Genomic DNA, 20161 nt, shown 5'->3' with positions numbered 1-20161 from the left:
AAAACGCATGTGAAACTGGAGTAGACACTAGAGCTTGTAATGGGTAAGTTCTAGGCTCCTGAGTATGCTAGGTAGGTTCCAAATTAAAGAAAAATGGGAATCTATTCCGATAGGTAGGTTACGGAACTTGAAACTGCTCATCTCTTGGGATAAAGCAGTCATCGTATAAGAATCACCTGGTGATGGGCCAACTGTGTCTGCAGGCAGCATGAAAAGATAAAGGTCTCCCCCTAGATTAATCCCAGGTACTTTTCTATATTTAATTTTTGTTGTGTGACAGGCGTTACTTTACTTTGGTCAAAAGAGAGGGGCGTGATACTTCGCATCTAATATAAGAAAAGGTGGCTCGATGGGCCTCTAAAAACAAAACCATTTTGTGATAACTTCCAATCAAATCGTTTTGTTCTGCAATATTGAATTATTTGTTGAATGATTTAACGTTTAATTTATATGCGGTAAATCTCATCGTAACGTCCTGCCTTCAAAAAAAGTACCGCTAACATTATTGTGGATTTGAATAGTTGAACTGCGTATGTTCATGACATTTGTTTAAGTTGAATAGTCCAAATACTTTATGATACTCATCAAAAGCATGAGAAGCATAATTTTGGGCATTCATTTAAAATTTGTCCTTGCAAAAATTTGTTAGATCTCAGGAATATGAACCAATACAAATGAATCAATTTCTTGTATTTGTTTAGAATTTCACAGACCACATGACTCATTACTTGAAAATGACATAAGTTTGTGAGAGATCATATTGAATAGAAAGGTTGAATTTGCAAATTAAGATCACAAAATAATTCCAAAAAAAAAAAAAATCCATCATGCCAAATTTGTGTTCTTACCTCAGAACACGTTGGTGGAATTTTAGAAAAGCTGCTTTAGTAAAAAGACATGCTATTGTCCACCAATGAGAGGCATGCCATAAGAAGATATGCTTTTCAAGGTATTTCATTCGAAAGTGATTGATATTTAAGAGACATAGAGGCAGCTTGTATGGAGTCTCTTGTTCATATATGTGCTACTTTAGATTTTTCACAAAAGTTGGGGGTATAGTTATTAGGTTTGGGATTATTGATCTATTTTTTTTTTTAATTCTATCTACTGCATATCAAAATAATAGTTTGTACACAAAGATCTAAATATAACGTCGAGTTTGTATAGATGATCAATCCATTGAAACCAATTTATTTCATTAGTAGAGGATTAAAAAAATGGATCTCTGTTCACGATTTTAATCTTTTTAAGCTCAGTTTGGAAATTCCTACAAATCAGGCTCCTAATAAAAGCGAACCTCCCCGATCGGATTGAGCAATTATTGAAGCCCAAATCATAGGGCTATGAGTGGGCCATGTGAGTCGTTGCTTTGGTTTCCAAGTCAAGGCCAACATCAAGACCGCACGCATGGTCTTGTTAAGGATCCCTGAGTAAAGAGAGGGGATAATGGATGATGTCTTGGGCCCACACTTTGGAATCCAACGCTGCTTTTTTGAATTGCATCTGCTGGTTGGACAAGGAATGGCCCCGAATATATCTTTGTTTCAAGCTAAAGGAGCAATTGCTACGCTCTAGAGAGTTAAAATAAAGAGCAATAGTGATAGAAATCTACTTCGATTTTTCTAATGATTCACTGTAATCGTTTAATTAAAAACACATGTGAAACTGGAGTAGACACTAGAGCAGACACTAGAGCTTGTATTGGGTAAGTTCTAGGCTCCTGAGTATGCAAGGTAGGTTCCAAATAAAATAAAAAAAATGGGAATCTATTCCGATAGGTAGGTTACGGAACTTGAAACTGCTGATCTCTCGGGATAAAGCAGTCGTCGTATAAGAATCACGTGGTGATGGGCCAGCTGTGTTTGTAGCCAGCATAAAAAGATAAAGGTCTCCCCCTAGATTAATCCTAGGTACTTTTCTATACTTAATTTTTGTTGTGTGACAGGCGTTACTTTACTTTGGTCAAAAGAGAGGGGCATGATACTTCGCATCTAATATAAGAAAAGGCGGCTCGAAAGGCCTCTAAAATCAAAACCATTTTGTGATAACTTCCAATCAAATCATTTTGTTTTCCAATATTGAATTATTGGTTGAATGATTAAACGTTTAATTTATTTGCGGTAAATCTCGTCATAATGTTCCGCCTTCAAAATAAATATCGCTAACTATATTGTGGATAAATTTTACTAAATACATTTGAATAGGTGAACTGCATATGGTCATGACATTTGTTTAAGTCGAACCACCCAAATACTTTATTATACTCATTAAAAGCATGAGAAGAATAATTTTGGGCATTCATTTAAAATTTGTCCTTGCAAAAATTGTTAGATCTCAGGGATATGAACCAATACAAATGAATCAATTTCTTGTATTTGTTTATAATTTCACAGTCCACGTGACTCATTACTTGAAAATGACAGAAGTTTGTGAGTGATTATATTGAATAGAAAGGTTGAATTTGCAAATTAAGATCACAAAATAATTCAAAATCCATCATGCAAAATTTGTGTTCTTCCCTTAGAACACGTTGGTGGAATTTTAGAAAAGTTACTTTAGTAAAAAGACATGCTATTGTCCACCTATGTGAGGCACGTCATAACAAGACATCTTTTTCATGGTATTTCATTCGAAAGTGATTGATATTTAAGAGACATAGAGGCAGCTTGTATAGAGTCTCTTGTTCATATAATTGCTACTTTAGATTTTTCACAAAAGTTGGGGGTATAGTTATTAGGTTTGGGATTAGTGATCTAATTTTTCTTTACTTCTATCTACTGCATATCAAGTAATAGTTTGTACACAAAGATCTAAATATGACGTCGAGTTTGTGTAGATGATCAATCTATTGAAACTAATTTTTTTGATTAGTATAGGATTAAAAAAAATGGATCTCTGTTCACGATTTTAATCTTTTTAAGGTCAGTTTGGAAATTCCTACAAATCGGGCTCCTAATAAAAGCGAACGTCAGCGACCGGATTGAGGAATTATTGAAGCCGAAATCATAGGGCTATGAGGTTTTTTTTTTTTTTTTTTAGCCATAGGGCTATGAGTTGGCCATGTGAGTCGTTGCTTTGGTTTCCAAGTCAAGGCCAACATCAGGACCGCACGGACGGTCTTGTCAAGGATCCCTAAGTAGAGAGAGGGGATAGTGGATGATGTGTTGGGCCCACACTTTGGAATCCAACGCTGCCTTTTCCAATTGCATCTGCGGGTTAATGGCGCCGAATATATCATTGTTTCAAGCTAAAGGAGCAATTACTACGCTCCAGAGAGTTAAAATCAAGATCAATAGTGATAGAAATCTACTTCGATTTTTTTAATGATTCACTGTAATTGTTCAATTACAAACACATGTGAAACTTAAGTAGACACTAGAGCTTGTAATGGGTAAGTTCTAGGCTCCTGAGTATGTAACGCAGGTTCCAAATTAAAAGAAAAATAAAAAATGAGAATCTATTCCAATAGGTAGGTTACAAAACTTGAAACTGCTCATCTCTCGGGATAAAGCAGTCGTCGTATAAGAATCACCTGGTGTTGTTCCAACATCATATGCAATGTGGCTTGTGTGCATATCACTCAATACTATTCAATCAATAAACACATTAGTTGCATTTGATTGTCTTTGTTATAGTCATAACAATATAGGGAATTTCCCAACAATTACCACAAAGGTGATTTTCCCAACAATCATTAGTTTTGCTCGAGAATAGAGTTATCACATCCATAGATTCGAATAACATTTAACATTTCCCCATAAATTAGGTAGTTTTCATCATCATCATCATCATCATCATCATCATAACAACAATGTAATGCTTTATATTGCCCCATGACTAGACCATTGAACTTTCTATTAATGAATAATGTATTTAATTGTACATCATTAACCATCAACCAAGTCCCGTTTTCATTTTTCCCCCTTTGTTTGGAATTACCATTACAATTGTGCTTTTGGATGCTTATCTCACTTAACTAGGTCCTACCGATAAAAAATTCTTGAGATTATTGCAAGATTATGGTTTTTGATGATTTTAATACATCTTTGTATGATCCTAAATATGGTTACAAGTACATGTTGAGTCTACATGGAGAGTATATGATATTTGTTAATATACTTATAAGAGGACTATTTTTCCACAAAAAACAAAAAGCAATGTAATTATCTTGGTAATATAGAGATGTGAGAGGTGGCTTCTTGTAGAAAACAATAGTTCCCGGAGTACAAAAAAAAAAGAAAAGAAAACAAGATAATTTCATAGAGAATCCAACAATCCCTCTTTTATTTACTTTTTATCTTGCATTTTGTCGTGTTCTTGCACCGATAAGGCATCACGAGTCTCTTGTCACCATAACCAAATCTTCCTCCTACAAGAAATTATTGGTCATTAGGCGCTAGGCTGAGGTTTTAGTGTGTATCCATGCCACACTTCCACAATTTTTTTTTCTCTTTTTGGTTGGTAATACTTCCATGAATTGAATTTACAAGATTCCAGTGAATTTCAACTGTTCTTTGATGTCGGTTTCACAAACCTTTTCATGGCAAGGAAATAAATTCTCGAAATTATTTGCTTGAAACTACAATTACAAATGTACTTTTGGATGATAATCTTATTTAACCAAATACTTCCATATGTTAATAGAAAATCTCGAAATTATTGAAAAGATTTTTTTTATTGATGATTTTAATACATCTTTACATAGACAATAAGAATACGTTTAGTAACCATTTTGCTCCCGAGAATAATTTCTACTTATAAATGGTTTCTTCTGATTTTGTTATAGACGAGTTTCTAAGCGTTTGAAGGCATTTGGTAACTGTTCAAAAATTTTGAGCATTTGAATGCATTTGGTACAACTTTCATATTCTTTTGTGACTTAGAATTTCTTTTCATTTTTAAATTATTTTATTACATTTTTCTCTTCTTTTTTCCTCCTTTTTCTTTTCTTTTTTTCCTTTTCTTCTTCTACACAACATATGATATTTTATAGTATTCATAGAAGAGAACTGTATTTTTTTTTTGAAACACCGAAATGTCATTATATTTGCAATTCAAGATATAAAAAATGACTTTTGGTTAGGAAATAATAGTTTCCAGAGTCCAATAATAATTCTCTGTAGAGGTAATTATTAATTCAACATTTTCTATTTTCGAAAATTCGAACAACTTAAAACCATAAAAGTAGCACAATTAACTTACCAACGATGTTATATGACGAGCTGATTGCAATAAAAATAGGAAGACGTATCCACGATATTGCAAAAATCATTATTATCTATTTTTGGGTGCCGCCCTTGTTGTACTTCATGACCTTGCTTTGGGACCAAGAGATCATCAACAAGATCCTGTAACTTGGTAGGAAGATAAGGAACACATTGAGGAAGCCCTGTACTCCTACTGCTCCTCCATGGCTTGCATAATCCACAATTTTCATTGGGAAATTTCCCACCTGACGTCCTCAATTCGCGTAATCCACGTTTCATCATTGAGAATGTTTTTTTCTCTGGATGGATCACACTATACCCCCACGACTTCTCTTCTGAATACGCTTTTTTCTCTGTCATTTTGTCTCGTTCTTCAAAAGACTTCAAGCTTGCACCGAGAGAGAGCACTATGTCACGGGTTGGTAGTTTCTTGACCGCGGAATAACCCGTGTGGCGCCTAGCAAGTGGAATTGGCTAGGCCAACCTTTCTTCTATAGTTGTTCCAGTGAACAATACAGCGAATAACTCTTTTATACGAGATCGTACCATGCCTAACTCCGCTCGAGCGTTTAGTCCATCGAATGAGACAGCAGATCTCTTTAGGCTCAATAATTGATTTCGGCCGCCATGGCCTCATTAGAGAGCAGCATCAGCTCCCAACCAGTTTGTGCATGGGAGGCAAACCCCACATTCAAAGCTCCTAAGTAATATTATCCTTTTATCCTAGAACTCCTAACACCAACCGTCCTGATGCCACTCCCACAGACCAATTATGTTCATCCTCTCTATGTCCTCCCTCTTCACTCAATAACCCCAAACTTCACTCCCAAGGGTTCACGGGTACGGGAGAATCATGGATCGTGACAAACTCCCCTAGTCAACTCCGCAACGCCTGCGTTGTAGGTTCTTTTGTCGTTTCCCTGCGTTTCCCTAACCATCAATGTCACTCCTTGGGACTTACATAGATGGCAACGTTCACCCAACAGAACAAGTCACTCTACTCCATTGCTTGCTTCCCCCGATCAAAGTTGTTTGCAAATCTCCAGTCAATTGTGCTCCCCGACAAGTGTGGTGCCCCTAGTCAACTACACCCCTGTGGCAGCACCTTCTTTCACCTACTAAGCTCCTCTTGTTCTCTACAAGCCAACAGAGGGTCCCCCTTGGTGGAAACGTGACCGCAGACCTCTTCTTAAGATTCACTCATTGATCCAGGAACATTATCCCCATTCAGCGAGCAATTCTATTCCTTTCGATGCCCCCATTGCCATCTCAGAAGCTAGATGAGAGCCGCACGTTGTCTGAGCCCCCTCTAGCCTTGGCGATCACTCTCCGCCCTCATAGGATCGGGAAGACCACAAGCTTTTCCCCGAATCACCTACCTACTGAAGGGATCCCCACTTTGATACAATTTGTCACGAGTCGGTAATTTCTTGGTCGCGGAATAACCTGTGTGGCGCCTAGCAAGTAGAATTCACTAGGCCAATCTTCCTTCTATAGTTGTTCCAGTGAACAATACGGTGAATAGCTCTTTTATACGGGATTGTACTATGCCCAGCTTCGCTCGGGCGTCTAGTCCATCAAATGAGACAACAGATCCCTTTAGACTCAACAACTAGTTTTGGCCTGCCATGGCCACATCAGGAGAGCAACATAAGCTCCCGACTAAGTTGTGCACAGGAGGTCAATCCCGCCTTCAAAACTTCTAAGTAATATTATCCTTCTATCTTAGAACTCCTAGCACCAACCATCTTGACGCCACTCCCATAGATTAGTTGCATTCATCCTCTTTGCGTCCTCACTCTTCACTCGATAACCCCAAGCTTCACTTCTAAGGGTTCATGAATACGGGAGAATCACGGACCGTGATAGCTGCGACCCTCATGTCACCGTCATCAAGTCAACCCGTGGTCACCAGGAATTGGGTTCGGTGGCTTTAGTGCGGATCCAAGTTACACAATATCCGGATGAGTTTCAACTATTGATGAGGTCAATTTTATATGGAATCCACATAAATCAACGTCGGAGATCAAGCAGGCTCATTTATGTGCGGAGCATGTTTACTAAATTCTTTCTTGGGTCGAGGGCCGAGCCAACTGGTTCCGCAGCCAGTATAAACTGGTGAAGGTCATCCCATTCGAAAAAAAAGAGAAAATTTAAGGCACTATTCTATATTTAATTTGGTTGTGTAACACATGTTACTTTAGTTTGATCTTGAGAGAGAGGCATAATGGACTCTACATCTAATATATAAATGACTACTCGAAAGGACTCCATGATCCAAACCATTCAGTGACAACTTTCAGTCATATCATTTTGAATTATGATTCTCAAATTATTGGCTTGAGTGATTAAACATGCATACGATAGATTCCATCACAACATATCACATTTAAAATAAGTCTCGTCAGCCACATTATGGACGACCTTTACTAGATGTGTGTGAATAGACAAATTGCATGTATTCATGACATTTGTTTAAGGGAAACAGTCTCGATACTTTGCAATGTAAAAAAAAAAAAAAAAAGCTAATAATCTATTTTGGACTATGATGTCGAGATTTTTGGGGTATAATAAAAAGTCAAGTACTATTTTAAAATTAGATGATATTAATCAAAATTAAAATACAATTGTTATTCTATTCATCGCCTAATTAGGGTCTTCTCCTATAAGTTGTCTTAATTATAACACAAAATACCACTAAAAATTTAGAGATTTATAGATTGCATATTATATAAATTTATAGATATGAAGAAGGTGTCATCTCATGACGTTTGTTAAGTAACCAAAAAGTATATAGATTACTAATTTTCAATACTGATTCTTTTCGTTATATGTGTAATTAATATTTATAAATCGAATCCTTTTACATAATGAGGTGGCTTTGATTTTTCAAAACTCAAACACAAGGTTGACTATAATTCGTGTCACTCGGACATTGTGATGACTTTTAACATCATATCGACATGTGATTGATCCAAGATATAAACCAGAAAATTCTAGGAGAAGGGAGAGTATTCCATCTTACAGGCAGTCCTAACCATACTAACGCTAAACACTAAGATACTGCATACAAAATGACATGACTCCTATAGTCATTGCGTCAGAACCTTTAAATAGAGCAATTTTTTAAAACTAAAACAAACTGTGACCATTGAAAGTGCATTCAGTAAATAAAGAATCTCTTGCCTGAACTTGTTCGATTGACCAAATGTAATTGCAACCATTGCTCATGTGGGACTCATTTGGGGTCTGCATGACCAATGGCTATAATGGATCTTGTCCAGCTGTCCTGGGTGCATGAAAATAATTTTGTCGATAAAGAAACACGTTTGAAAAGTAGTTTTGCTTGAGAATATAATTATCCCATGATAGGGTTCCCATAAATTAGGTGGTTAAAGATTCAGGGGATCCTATTTTGGATCATATAATGTAATAATAATAATATAATCCTTTACATTTTCCCATGACTAGACTATTAAACTTTCTATTAATTGATGATGTATTTAACTATACTTTAATAATCATCAACCAAGTGTGATTTTCAATATTTTTTGCTTCTTTGCAACTACTATCACAAATCTACTGTTCAATGCTTATCTCAATTAACCAGATACTACTGTTAGAAAATTCTTGAGATCATTGCAAGATTATGATTTTTGATGATTTTAATACATCTTTGTATGGCCAAAGATATAGTTATGGGTACATGTCAAGTATACACGGAGAGTATATTATATTTATTAATATACATATAAGAGGACTATATTTCAAAAAAGAAATTAGAATGTAATTATCTCGGTAATCTGAGATGTGAGAGGTGACTTCTTTTAGAATCCCGGAGTGAACTACATAATTCCACGAAGAATCCCATAATCTCTCTTTTGTTTATTTTGTCCCTCGCATTTTATCGTGTTCTTGCACCGATATGGTGTTGCGACTCTCTTGTCACCGTCACCAAGTGTCCCCGTACGGGATATTATTCGATCATCAGGCGTTGGGCCCGGCGGTTTTAGTGCGCATCTAGGCCACACTTCCATGAACTGAATGCACAAGATCCCAATAAGTTTCAACCGTTCAATTATGTCGGTTTCACATGGAGTCCACATAAATAAACGCCAAAGATCCACTAGGCTTATTTATATGCGAAAAATGTTATTAAGGTTTGCTTGGGTGCCGTTTCGGGCCAACCGGGTCCGAAACCAGCATAAAAATAAAAAAATAAAAGCAGATTGATAAAAATAGTTTTCTATGTTTCACTTTTGTTGTGGAACACGTTACTTCAGTTTGGTCTCGATAGAATTATAAAAAATGACTCCAAAAGATGACTCAACGATCAAAATAAGTCTTTGACAACTTTCATATTAATCAAATTATTTTGTTTTAAAACCTCGATATTATATATGTAATTTGTATACGATAAATTCCATCCCAGCATTTCAGATTCAAAATAACCTAGCTACCCTTTTAGGGGATGGAGATTTGCTAGATGCATGTGAAGAAGTGATTTGCGTGCATTTGTGACATTTGTTTAAGTCGCATGGTTATTGTGGTGGAAAAAAAAAATAACCAATATCTTTTGTTGAACTAAGTTCAAAGTTCTTGAGGTTGTGATGGCCAAGCCAAATACCTTTCAATTTACGATGATTCAATCAAAGTTATAATAAAATTGTTGTTCTATTCACTGCCTAAGATGAGTTTTCTCCTATAAGTGATCTAAATTACTACACAATGTATTTACTAATAATTTAGAGATTTACATTGCACCAGCATATGATACAATTATATGAACTTTCACATATCAAAAAGGTGCCACCCTTATGACACTTATTAAGTAATCGAATAGAAAAAGATGTATAGTGATATTTTTGACACCATTTTTTATTGTGATAGGTGTGATTATTATTTATAAATCAAATCCTTTTCCATACATTATACTTCACCATTGCTCTTAGGAACTCATTAACAAGATTTCATATTTTAATTTAGGGCAATGTATTACGCATCTTTTCTCGCACTGGGTACTCACAATGAAAATCTAATAAGAACACAAGTGCACATTTTTCTCTATACAAGCAATTTTAGATGTAGTCAACACGTGCTTATTTTCCAACTATATAATTAAGGCTTAATATGATGAAAAAACCACCCAATACACATGATAATTTTACATCAAACTAATTTTTTTATTACAAAAAATTCCAAACAGGTACACCTATGACAAGTTTACCATTTTTTTAGTTTTCATTAAATTTTACAGTCAAATTGTTGAGTTGGATGTGACAATTAACGAGTGTATCGGTATGGGATTTTAGCCTGCTTTGTCACAAGTGTACCAAGTTGTAGTTTTTCGTGGTATTAATCTAATTTGACGAAAATTAGCGAAAAATAAATTTATCATAAATGTACCAATTTATGATGTTTGTGGTAAAAAAATTAGTTATGAATAAATTTGTCACAAATATACTAGTTTAGGATTTTTGACAGTAAAAAAATTAGTTTTTGGTAAAATTTATCACAAGTGTACTAGTTTGGAGTTTTTCGTGAGGTTAACCTTATAATTAATGAGCAGAAAATTTATCAAAAAAACTCTAAATCGATACGCTTATGATAAATTTATCCCATCATTTCTTTTCGCTTCCAGGTTTTCTTGTACTTTTCCTTTTGAGTAATGCATCTTTGCTCTGTTTATATAGCTTCCTTACATGCCACGTATTATTTTGAAACCGAAGTCACAACAATGGCTTGGATGATTGACAGAAGCACCATCTGCATGTGGCCTTCCCATACTCCTCACCTAAGATTGTACAACTTAGGTGCTGCCGCCTGAGATTGATGACCACAAGCGTTGAGCATTTAAGTCAAAGTTACTTTCTAATGTGTTTTTTAAATACACTTTCACCTAAAATCGTTTACATTTTCCCTAAGATTTTTCCTCAAAGTGTTTCCAAATGCACCCTCACATCCGTTGCACGTGCATATAAAGTCTAAGTGATGACCACAGCCATAGCCACGTCCAATACCACATGTGATGCTAAAACGGCAATTCTTTGCAAGTTAATGCCATGTTACGAGTGCTTTCTTCAAATTTATAAATAGATTGGCCAATACAAATAAAAGAACATATATTTAAAGGACCCAATTGAAAAAAAAAAAAAAGAAGACTTAAGTTGTGTTTATTTGAGTGAAAAAAAAAAAAATTGCTGATTAGTTTTGTGAACATTCAAACATTTGATTGGCTAAAAATGATTAGTCAATGGAAAACTATTTACACTTAAAGAAAATATGCATGCTTAAATTTAGAAAAATGAATTCCTTATCCCGAAAAATGAAAAATATTTTCCCAAAAAATGATAATTCAAAAAACCTTTTTTTTTATCACATTTTTTTTCTAAAATAAACACACCATGAATTGAATTTCACGCAAAAGTTCTAATTTAATAGTTACACTTTCAAGCCAAAGAATATTGTGAGGATAGAATCCATACGGAGGACTTTGGTAGCTATAATCATATGTTGGCACATAAAAAGAAGATGTCAAATTAAGCAGATTATTATTTAAAATGAGGATATTTTTAGAAGAAAATTATTATTATCATATGTGATGCCAATTATGACTCTTATGGCAAGTCAACGGAAAAATTATTCAAAAGGTTCTAAACTTAATGTAAAATGGCTAATTCAGTCATAAACATTTCAATTGTACTAATTTAGTTCTAAACTTTATAACAACTTATTGATTTAGTCATAAACCTTTCAATTGTGCTAATTTAGCCATAAACATTTTGATGATTTGTCAATTAGTTCTTAAACTTTAAATGATTTGTCAATTTAGTCATTTCGACTAATTTTCGCAAAAAGATCGCCGATGTTGTGGTCTAGTTAACATGGAGTGTCTAAATAAGATGGTTGATATTGATGACAATTTTTATAATTTTTTGTTAGTTTTATGCACTTTTTTTCGTTTTACTCGTCCCTTTTACCCTCTAAGGGAGGGGCACCCTCACTAGCAAGGGCGGCCCTCACCTGCCTAGGCGTTCCTTACCTAAAGTTTTTTTTTTTTTTTTGGTAATTAAGAATATATTGAGCTTTAACCAAAACTATACAAGAAGGTCCGGCACCAAAAAACTTACAAGCATAATGACAGATTAGTCAAAATGAGTGGAAGGGTGCCGACATAAAACAACCACCTCCGCTAAAACAAATGCAAGCAAGACAGCCAACCAAATGTAAGAAACAGCCAAAAAAATAGCCATGAACCTAAGAAATAACAATAGGAATAGCCAACCAGAGGCTACTACAAGGAGGAAAAGATGGACCCAGACAACAAGAGCCCTCTCCCTAGCAACAGCACCTCCAAAACTAAATTGGCCTCCCCATTGAAAGACAAAAGATCAAGAAGACCTCTTAGGAAAGCCTGAACAAACCAACCTTCGCCTCTAGAGGAACTAGAACACTAGCAGTGGCAAGGACAGAACCTCCGAGGTCTAACGTTGGCCCCTTTCGATGAAATAGGCAAGAGCAGAGCCCTCCTCCGCCAGAATAGAAACTGGGCCAGCACCTCCACAACCCCCAACGAATTAGAGGGGCGAAGTCCCGACCAAAGGAGAAAAAATGGATGGGTCGACGCCCCAATTGCGTTGAAACCTCCTATGTCTAGTCGTGTCCGCAACGTTGGTAAAAATTAAGGCCTTATTCTTAACCACTTTGATGAGGTGGTTCTTCAAAGCTGGGACCACCAAAGTTTCTTCCCTGAAGAGGATGCCGTTCCTCTTCTTCCAAATCATATGGCACAGGGCTCCAAAGGAGAACCGAGCAATGCAGTGATGGAACTCTTTGCCTGAAAGAAACTTCATAGCCCATTGAAGATTATCTGACCAAGACCTGTTTTGCCAAGGGAGGTTGCATCTCGCAGCCCAAAAAAAAGCAAGACTAGCAGAGATGCGGCAACCAAAAAATAAGTGATCTAAAGAATCAGGTCTAGAGTTGCAGAAAGCACAAGTTGCACTCTCAATTCTTCCATAGGAAAGTAAGCGAACCTGGGTGGGAAGCCGGTTTTTAGCCATTAGCCAAAGGTTGAATTGATACCGAGGAATGATCGCATTGCTCCAAATGAATGCAAACCAAGGCACCAAGTCCTTCTTCAATCTGATGGTCTCCCATGCAGAAGCAACCGAAAACAGCCCTGATGAGTTCTCCAGCCAACAAAAACGGTCTGGAATAAGAGAGAGCACGGGAAGGGGATGCTCCCATGACTCCAAAGAGACCTTGAGAGCCTGGCCATAATCAGAGAACAAGTCCGCTACCGTCGCCTGCCTAGAAAGCCGTGAACTAAAGATGAGCAACTCCGAGAACAACAGGTTTAGGGGGCCTCTAGGGTGCCAGTGGTCAAACCATAGAGACATCGAAAGGCCATCACCGATCCTCCACCGGAAAAAATGCCAAAAAACCCTCATAAGCTACAGAATCTTCTTCTAGGCCCACGAGCAACAAGAAGGGTCTTTGACTATCCTGAAGTTCTTCCTTTTTAAAAAGTTGGAATGAATCCATTTGCATTACAGGGACTCCTTGTCAATAAACAGGATACAAATGTGCTTTAACATTGCTGCCGTGTTGCAATCATGCAGCCTTGGAATCCCAATTCCACCTTCCTCTTTCAGAAGACATACATCCTCTTAGGATACTTTTGCCCCACCGATACCAAGGCCCGGGCCTTTCCAAAGAAACTGTCTTAGGATTTGCTCAATGCGATCCAATACAGCTATAGGAAGTATAAAAACACTGGCCCAATAGAGTTGTATCGAATGAAGAACTGACCTTATAAGTTGAAACTTGCCAGTAAAGGAGAGGAATCGTTAAGCCCAAGATTGCACCCTCGCTGTTAAGCGGTTGACCAGGGAGGTACAGTCGGCTTTGCTAAGCCGTGAAGTGATGATGGGAACCCCTAAGTATTGAACCGGCAAGTTCCCTACATGGAAGCCAAGGGCGAGCGCAATTTGGTTTCGAGATAAAGCGGTTCCTCTAGCAAGGAATACCTCACTTTTGTCTAAATTTGGTCTTAACCCACTCTAGCTTGAGAAGGTATTAAGGCCTTCCTTGAGAAGAGAAATTGACGCCATGTCTGCTTTGCAAAAAAGGAAGACATCATCGGCAAAGAAAATGTGCGATAGACACGAACCTTTGCATCTCCAAAAGAATTTGAACTCTGGCTGTCTCGAGCGAAGGAATAACATTCCCAAAAAGACCTCTATGACCAAAGTGAATAAATAAGGAGATATAGGGTCCCCCTGTCGAAGACCACGACCACTTGGAAAGAATCCATGTAATTCCCCATTCAAGGAGATAGAGAATATGGGTGTCCGCACACAAAACATAATAAGATGGGTAAGGTGATCAGGGAAGCCAAAGGCATGGAGGACGAGCTCCAAGAAATCCCAATCAATAGTATCATAGGCCTTCTAAAAGTCCATTTTGATAGCACACTTGGGTAAGTAGGGCTCAAGATGGAATCCACTAAAAAGTTCTTGGGCTAGAATGATGTTATCCTTAATCCACCAGCCTTTGACAAAGGCACTTTGAGGAGGACTTATAACGGAATGAAGAACAACAGCGACCCTATTGGCAAAAACCTTGATGATGCACTTATAAATTGTATTGTAGCAGGTAATGGGTCTGTAGTCAGAAAAAGTTGGCGCATTGGGATTTTTTGGAACCAATACAAGGATGGTGTTGTTAATCTCCCGAAGTAATCTCTCGGAAATAAAGAAATCTTTGGCCGCTGCAAGAACCGATGGACCAACCACCTCCCAATTGTGTCTAAAGAATTTCACATTAAAACCATCGGGCCCTAGAGCCTTGCCTTGAGCTAAGGAGAAGAGGGTATCTTGTATCTCCAAATCAGAAACAGGGCGCAAAAGAGAACTAACCTGATCCATATTCAACAGACGCTGTATGACCACTTGAACCTCCAACACTGAAGGCCTCAAAGGCGGGATGCGAGGCGCCAACAGCTTTTGGAAGAAGGTGACAAAGAGTTGCAGTACCAAACCGGGGTCCATGACTAAGGTACTGGCTGAATCCTTAACCGAAAGGATTCTATTCCTTAGCTAAACTTGATGATAGAATGATGAAATAATTTAGTGTTCTGGTCCCCTTCTTTAAGCCACCGGACTCTAGACTTTTGCCTGTAGAAGGACTCTTCCTGGATGTGTAACTCCGAGAAGGCTTGACGCTGCGTCTTCTCCGGCTCTGCAAGTGAATAGCTAGTTGGGTCCTGCTGGAGGTCCACCTGAGTGGCCTGTAGACCATTCCTTGCCTCAGTTGTTCTAGTAGAGATGTCAGAAAAGGAATCCCTGTTGAGTTGCTTGAGGTGGCCCTTGAGAACCTTTAGCTTGCAAACTAGCCTGTACATAGGAAGTCCCTCACCCGGACTATCCCACACCTAACTTAACATCGAGTGAAAAGTCAGGTGCTTTGCCCAGAAGTTAAAGTACTTAAAAGGCTTTCTCTGAAGGACCAGGTTTAAGACCCTGACTACCATAGGGGTGTGGTCAAAGATGCCAGGAGCACGGAATGAGGCTTCCGAGAATGAAAATTCCCGGCTCCAATTTGAATTCACGAGGACCCTATCAATCTTCCTTAACTTCCAGTTAGGTCCAGGAGAAAATGCCCAAGTGAAATGAAAGCCAACATATCTCCAATCATCTAAATCAGTTTGAGTTACGCACTGACTAAACTCCTCAAAATAAGGGATCTAAGCGTTTGAGCCTCCTAACCGATCGGTCGGATCTTTAATGGCATTGAAATCCTCGGCCACCAGCCAAGACGAGTTTTGCAAGAGGGCACTCATCTGGATAAGGTCCGCCCAAAGCGGCCGACGAGATAGGAAGGTATGCTTTGCGTAGATTACCAAGACACAACACTCCAATCCAGACGTGAGGAACTTCAATCTCCCATGAATTGCCTGACCATTAGCTGAGGAAACATCAAAACAGACCAAAAAAGGATCCCATCCGACCCAAATTCTCCCCCTAGGGGAGTGTTCATAATTAGTCCTCTAGCACCATCCCCTTAATAGCTTCAAAGAAATAGACTGGGAAAGAGCTTCTAGTACTTTGGTCTTGAGCAAACCAACAAAACATAGGTTGTTTGAGGAAACAAGGTTTTGGACTTCAGCCTATCTAATAGGATCAACAAGACCCCTAATATTCCAAATACCTATGTACATAATAGAAAAAAGAAAACACAGAACAGGGACCTACCCCTTCTTGCTCCAATGCCTTCGATTAGCCACCGAACTGGGGTGTTTAGCAAGTGGCGGAGCTGGGCAGGAATTCAAGAGCTTGTCCTATTGGGGATTAGGCTTCCTGCTAGTAGAAGTAGCTCTTAGAGAGGGGGGAAAATCCAAGAGGTCCTCATCCAAACCACTAATCTGGCTGGCGGAGTCGTCCGAGTCGTCTCCATAGGAGGTCGGGGCTGTAGAGATAACGACACCTTCTGGGATGGCTTTAGAATCATCTTAGGGGGTGGTCAGGTGGTTTCCTAGCTGCGTCAGCTCCTTTTGGCGCTTTTGGGCGAACCGGGTTGAAGTGGAGAGCAAGACCATCCCTGGACTGGCTCCTTTCAACTTAAGGATCTGGCCCAAGTCACTAGGACCAGTCGGAAGGGGGGACAAAGCCTCTTTGGTAACCAGGGGTTGTTTTTTCTTCCTACCCACAACCTTGCTCCACCTAGGTTTAGGAACCACTAGAGGTGCACACATCGCTGGAATAGGGACTGAGATCTATTCAAGAGAAGCAGGGGAAATGCTAACTGGGTCTTGTTGAGCTGCTACCTGAGTTTGAAGGGGCAAGCGGCGTCGCACACTTGTGGCCAAACATGCCACAACTTGGGCACGCAATCGGTCTCCATTCGTACTCAACAACCATAGAGCGAGATTCACCATTGAAGACAATATCAACCGAATTACACTGGGTTGCTTCGCTGAAATCTCCACGCACACTCTGGCATAGGAGAGCATCTTCATTTGTCTAGTTCTCAAATCGACATATAGCAGTTTGCCCACTACACTAGCCATAACACTTATCCTCGACACAGACCAGAGAGTAAAAGGAAGGTTTTTAAACCTAATCCAAACCGGAACAGAGGACTGACTGTCTTTTTTAAGCTCCAGCATTGGCTGCCATTGTTGCAGAATCAAAGGAACTCTAGCAACCATAATCGGCCCATTGTCCAAGATCTTCCTACGAATTTCACGATCAGGGATGTGAAAGAAGTAGAACCCCTAGTCATTTGCCAACACTTCGATCAGCTTATGTCCCCAGACCTGTTTCAGGTTTGTTTTGGTAAGTTTATACGGGAGTTTCTTCCCAACGTAGTACCCGGCCAAGCACTCGTGCCATTTTGGGTCAGTAGCTTCGAGGATTTCATTAGACAGGCTAACCATAGGCTTGTCATCAATGATGGTAGGGGGGAAAACAAGATATCATACCCCTTTGTGGCTGATCTAGCGACATTGACCCAGGACCGAGTAGGGGGGCTTCGAGTTCCTTGGTTGTTGGTCACGAGCCTGAGGGCGTTTAGAGAAGGACCTGGTACGGTTGTGGTCACGAGAGCCACGTGGGCCTTGGGGAGGAAGAGAATCCCATTGGCCATTCGTCGAGGGCCCCGATCTTGCCTTAGCCGCATCCGTGGGACCAACAACAACCGAAGACGGGTGGGCTTGGGGGGAAGAGATGGTGTTACGATCACTCAACCACGCTGCATTGTTCTGGGCTGAGCCTAACCAGCGAGACATATCAACAGACGATGAAGCCATAGTTACTATAGAACCCCCAAAAAGACCTGTAACCCTAACACGGGCGGAGCATAGCAACAGAAGAAGGGCGTACCAGGGCGATCGCTTCGGTGAGGATGTAGAGGGGGACTAGGTGAGCATTGCTTCAAAAAATCAGCCCTAATGATCAGCCCAAAGTACTAGCAGCAGCAAAATACCATAACAGAGTGAACAATACTTCGGACGCCAGTTAGAGAGAGTCCAGTGAACAGTATACCGAGAAGCTCTTTTTCCATTACCTAAGGTTAGTAGAGAGAAAAAGAAAAAGAATTAAAAAAATCTAAGAAAATTGCAAAAATTATTCATGCCAACGATTTCGAATCAAAATAGGAGGGAATGACTAAATTGGTAAATCATTAAAAAGTTTAGGACTAAATTAGCAAATTATCAAAAGTTTTCGGACTAAATTGGCACAATTAAAATGTCTAAGACTAATGGAATAATTAAAAGATTTAGGACTAAATTAGCTGTTGTATAATAGTTTTAAAACTTTTTGGACAAATTTCCCTCAAGTTGACTACTTTTCATATTTGCCATTCATTGTTAGTCTTAATGAGCATACTCAACGGACAATTCAAAGTCAATTGCTCTTTATATTGTTTTGGAACAACGAATGTACTTTTGGATATTAATCTCATTTTACCAAATATTGCCATGTATTATCAGAAAATTCTAAAGATTAGATTTTTCTTTTTTTATGATTTAAATACATCTTCATATGACCATAAATATTTCACGGGTGCTTGTCTAGACCACATGCAGAATATGATATTTTTTCTAACACACATATATAGGAGGACTACTTATTCTAAACACTAGAATGTCATTATCTCCATAATCTAGGATGTAAAAAGTTATTTATCTTAGAAAATAATAATTCTCAGAGTGGAAAAAATAATAATTTTTGGCAAAGATAATTATTAATTCTGTTTGTCTATCATAGACATACATAGTTAAGAAATGATAACGTATAATAAGCCCATTTTTTGGTATACGGGTGTTGAACAAGTAATATAATGATGAGAAAAATATCATCCTAGAGAGATTGATAAACGACAAACCAATTAAATATTAAAAATAAATTAATTCTAAAATTTATCTAACAGATAAAATAGACTTGAGAATAAATTAAAACTAAAATTCTTTAAAAAAAATGTTGGAACTAAATGTAGTAAATCAATCCAATAAATATGTTATAATATATGATTTCACTGTAGCTACTAAATATGAATTTCAAATTATTACACGTACATGAACGATATCAAACAAGTAAAAGTGGAATTTCCTAATTCATTTACTATCCCATCTCTAAGTATAGCAAACCTACTCAGTTTATTAATTTACTATATCTCTATGTGAATTTGAATAAACATAAATACATTAAAATCTATGAATATTCCCGACCTATAATGATTCTTTTGGATCACTTTATCATTGAAAGCTACACAAATAACACATTATATCTCTATCCATGTTTAACTCATGATTATATAGTATAAGGAGCAATTGCATATTATTACTTCTTAGGCTCAAACATGCACATTAGATCATTCAAATGATGGACAGTCACTTAAAAGTATTAATCACAATAATATATAACTCCCATGAATGAAATCACTTGCACGTATAAAAATCATGAAATTCATATCATCATGATCAGGCTACATCATAGCCCTAACAAAGGAAATTAGAACATAATAGAAGCAAATACAAAAATATAAATTAAACCTAGCATCTTAAATCAACGAACAATAATTATGTTATCACTTTTGTCTTCTTTTCAAAATACTTCAAAAACTCTCTAGAATAATGAAAAATGATCTAAAAAATAAAACCCAGCTGTTCCCCAAACTCTCAAAGTTCCCCAAACTATAAATGTCTTCTTTTCAAAATACTTAGGATATTGTTGTTTGAATCCTTCGAGGAGCTTCTCCACTTCTTTATTTTTTGGTGTAGCCTCTACATTTAATTCTGATGACCTATGTCTTTTGGATGACTCTGGAGTGATGGACTTTTTCTTTATCAAGGCCTAGATTGAGTGCAAGCTGCAATTCATTATGATCAAAAGGATCTTATGACAATGGTCCTCCCCATGGATCTTGCAAAGATGCTGGACCGTGTG

The 20161-nt window shown here is 37.8% G+C and overlaps 1 protein-coding gene across 1 annotated transcript; it reads right to left on the bottom strand.

Annotated features, from left to right (window-relative positions):
- Positions 1-12784: 12784 nt before the first annotated feature.
- Positions 12785-13609, bottom strand: LOC120294385. Its single transcript, XM_039314443.1, has one exon. The coding sequence runs from the start codon at positions 13607-13609 to the stop codon at positions 12785-12787; it is 825 nt and encodes a 274-aa protein (XP_039170377.1).
- Between the last annotated feature and the right edge of the window lie 6552 nt (positions 13610-20161).

This window comes from Eucalyptus grandis, chromosome 6, assembly GCF_016545825.1.
Source record: "Eucalyptus grandis isolate ANBG69807.140 chromosome 6, ASM1654582v1, whole genome shotgun sequence".
In the NCBI taxonomy this organism is placed as follows: Eukaryota; Viridiplantae; Streptophyta; class Magnoliopsida; order Myrtales; family Myrtaceae; genus Eucalyptus; species Eucalyptus grandis.
The sequence above is the reverse complement of the archived record's forward strand: the minus strand, read 5'-3'. Positions and strand labels throughout refer to the sequence as shown.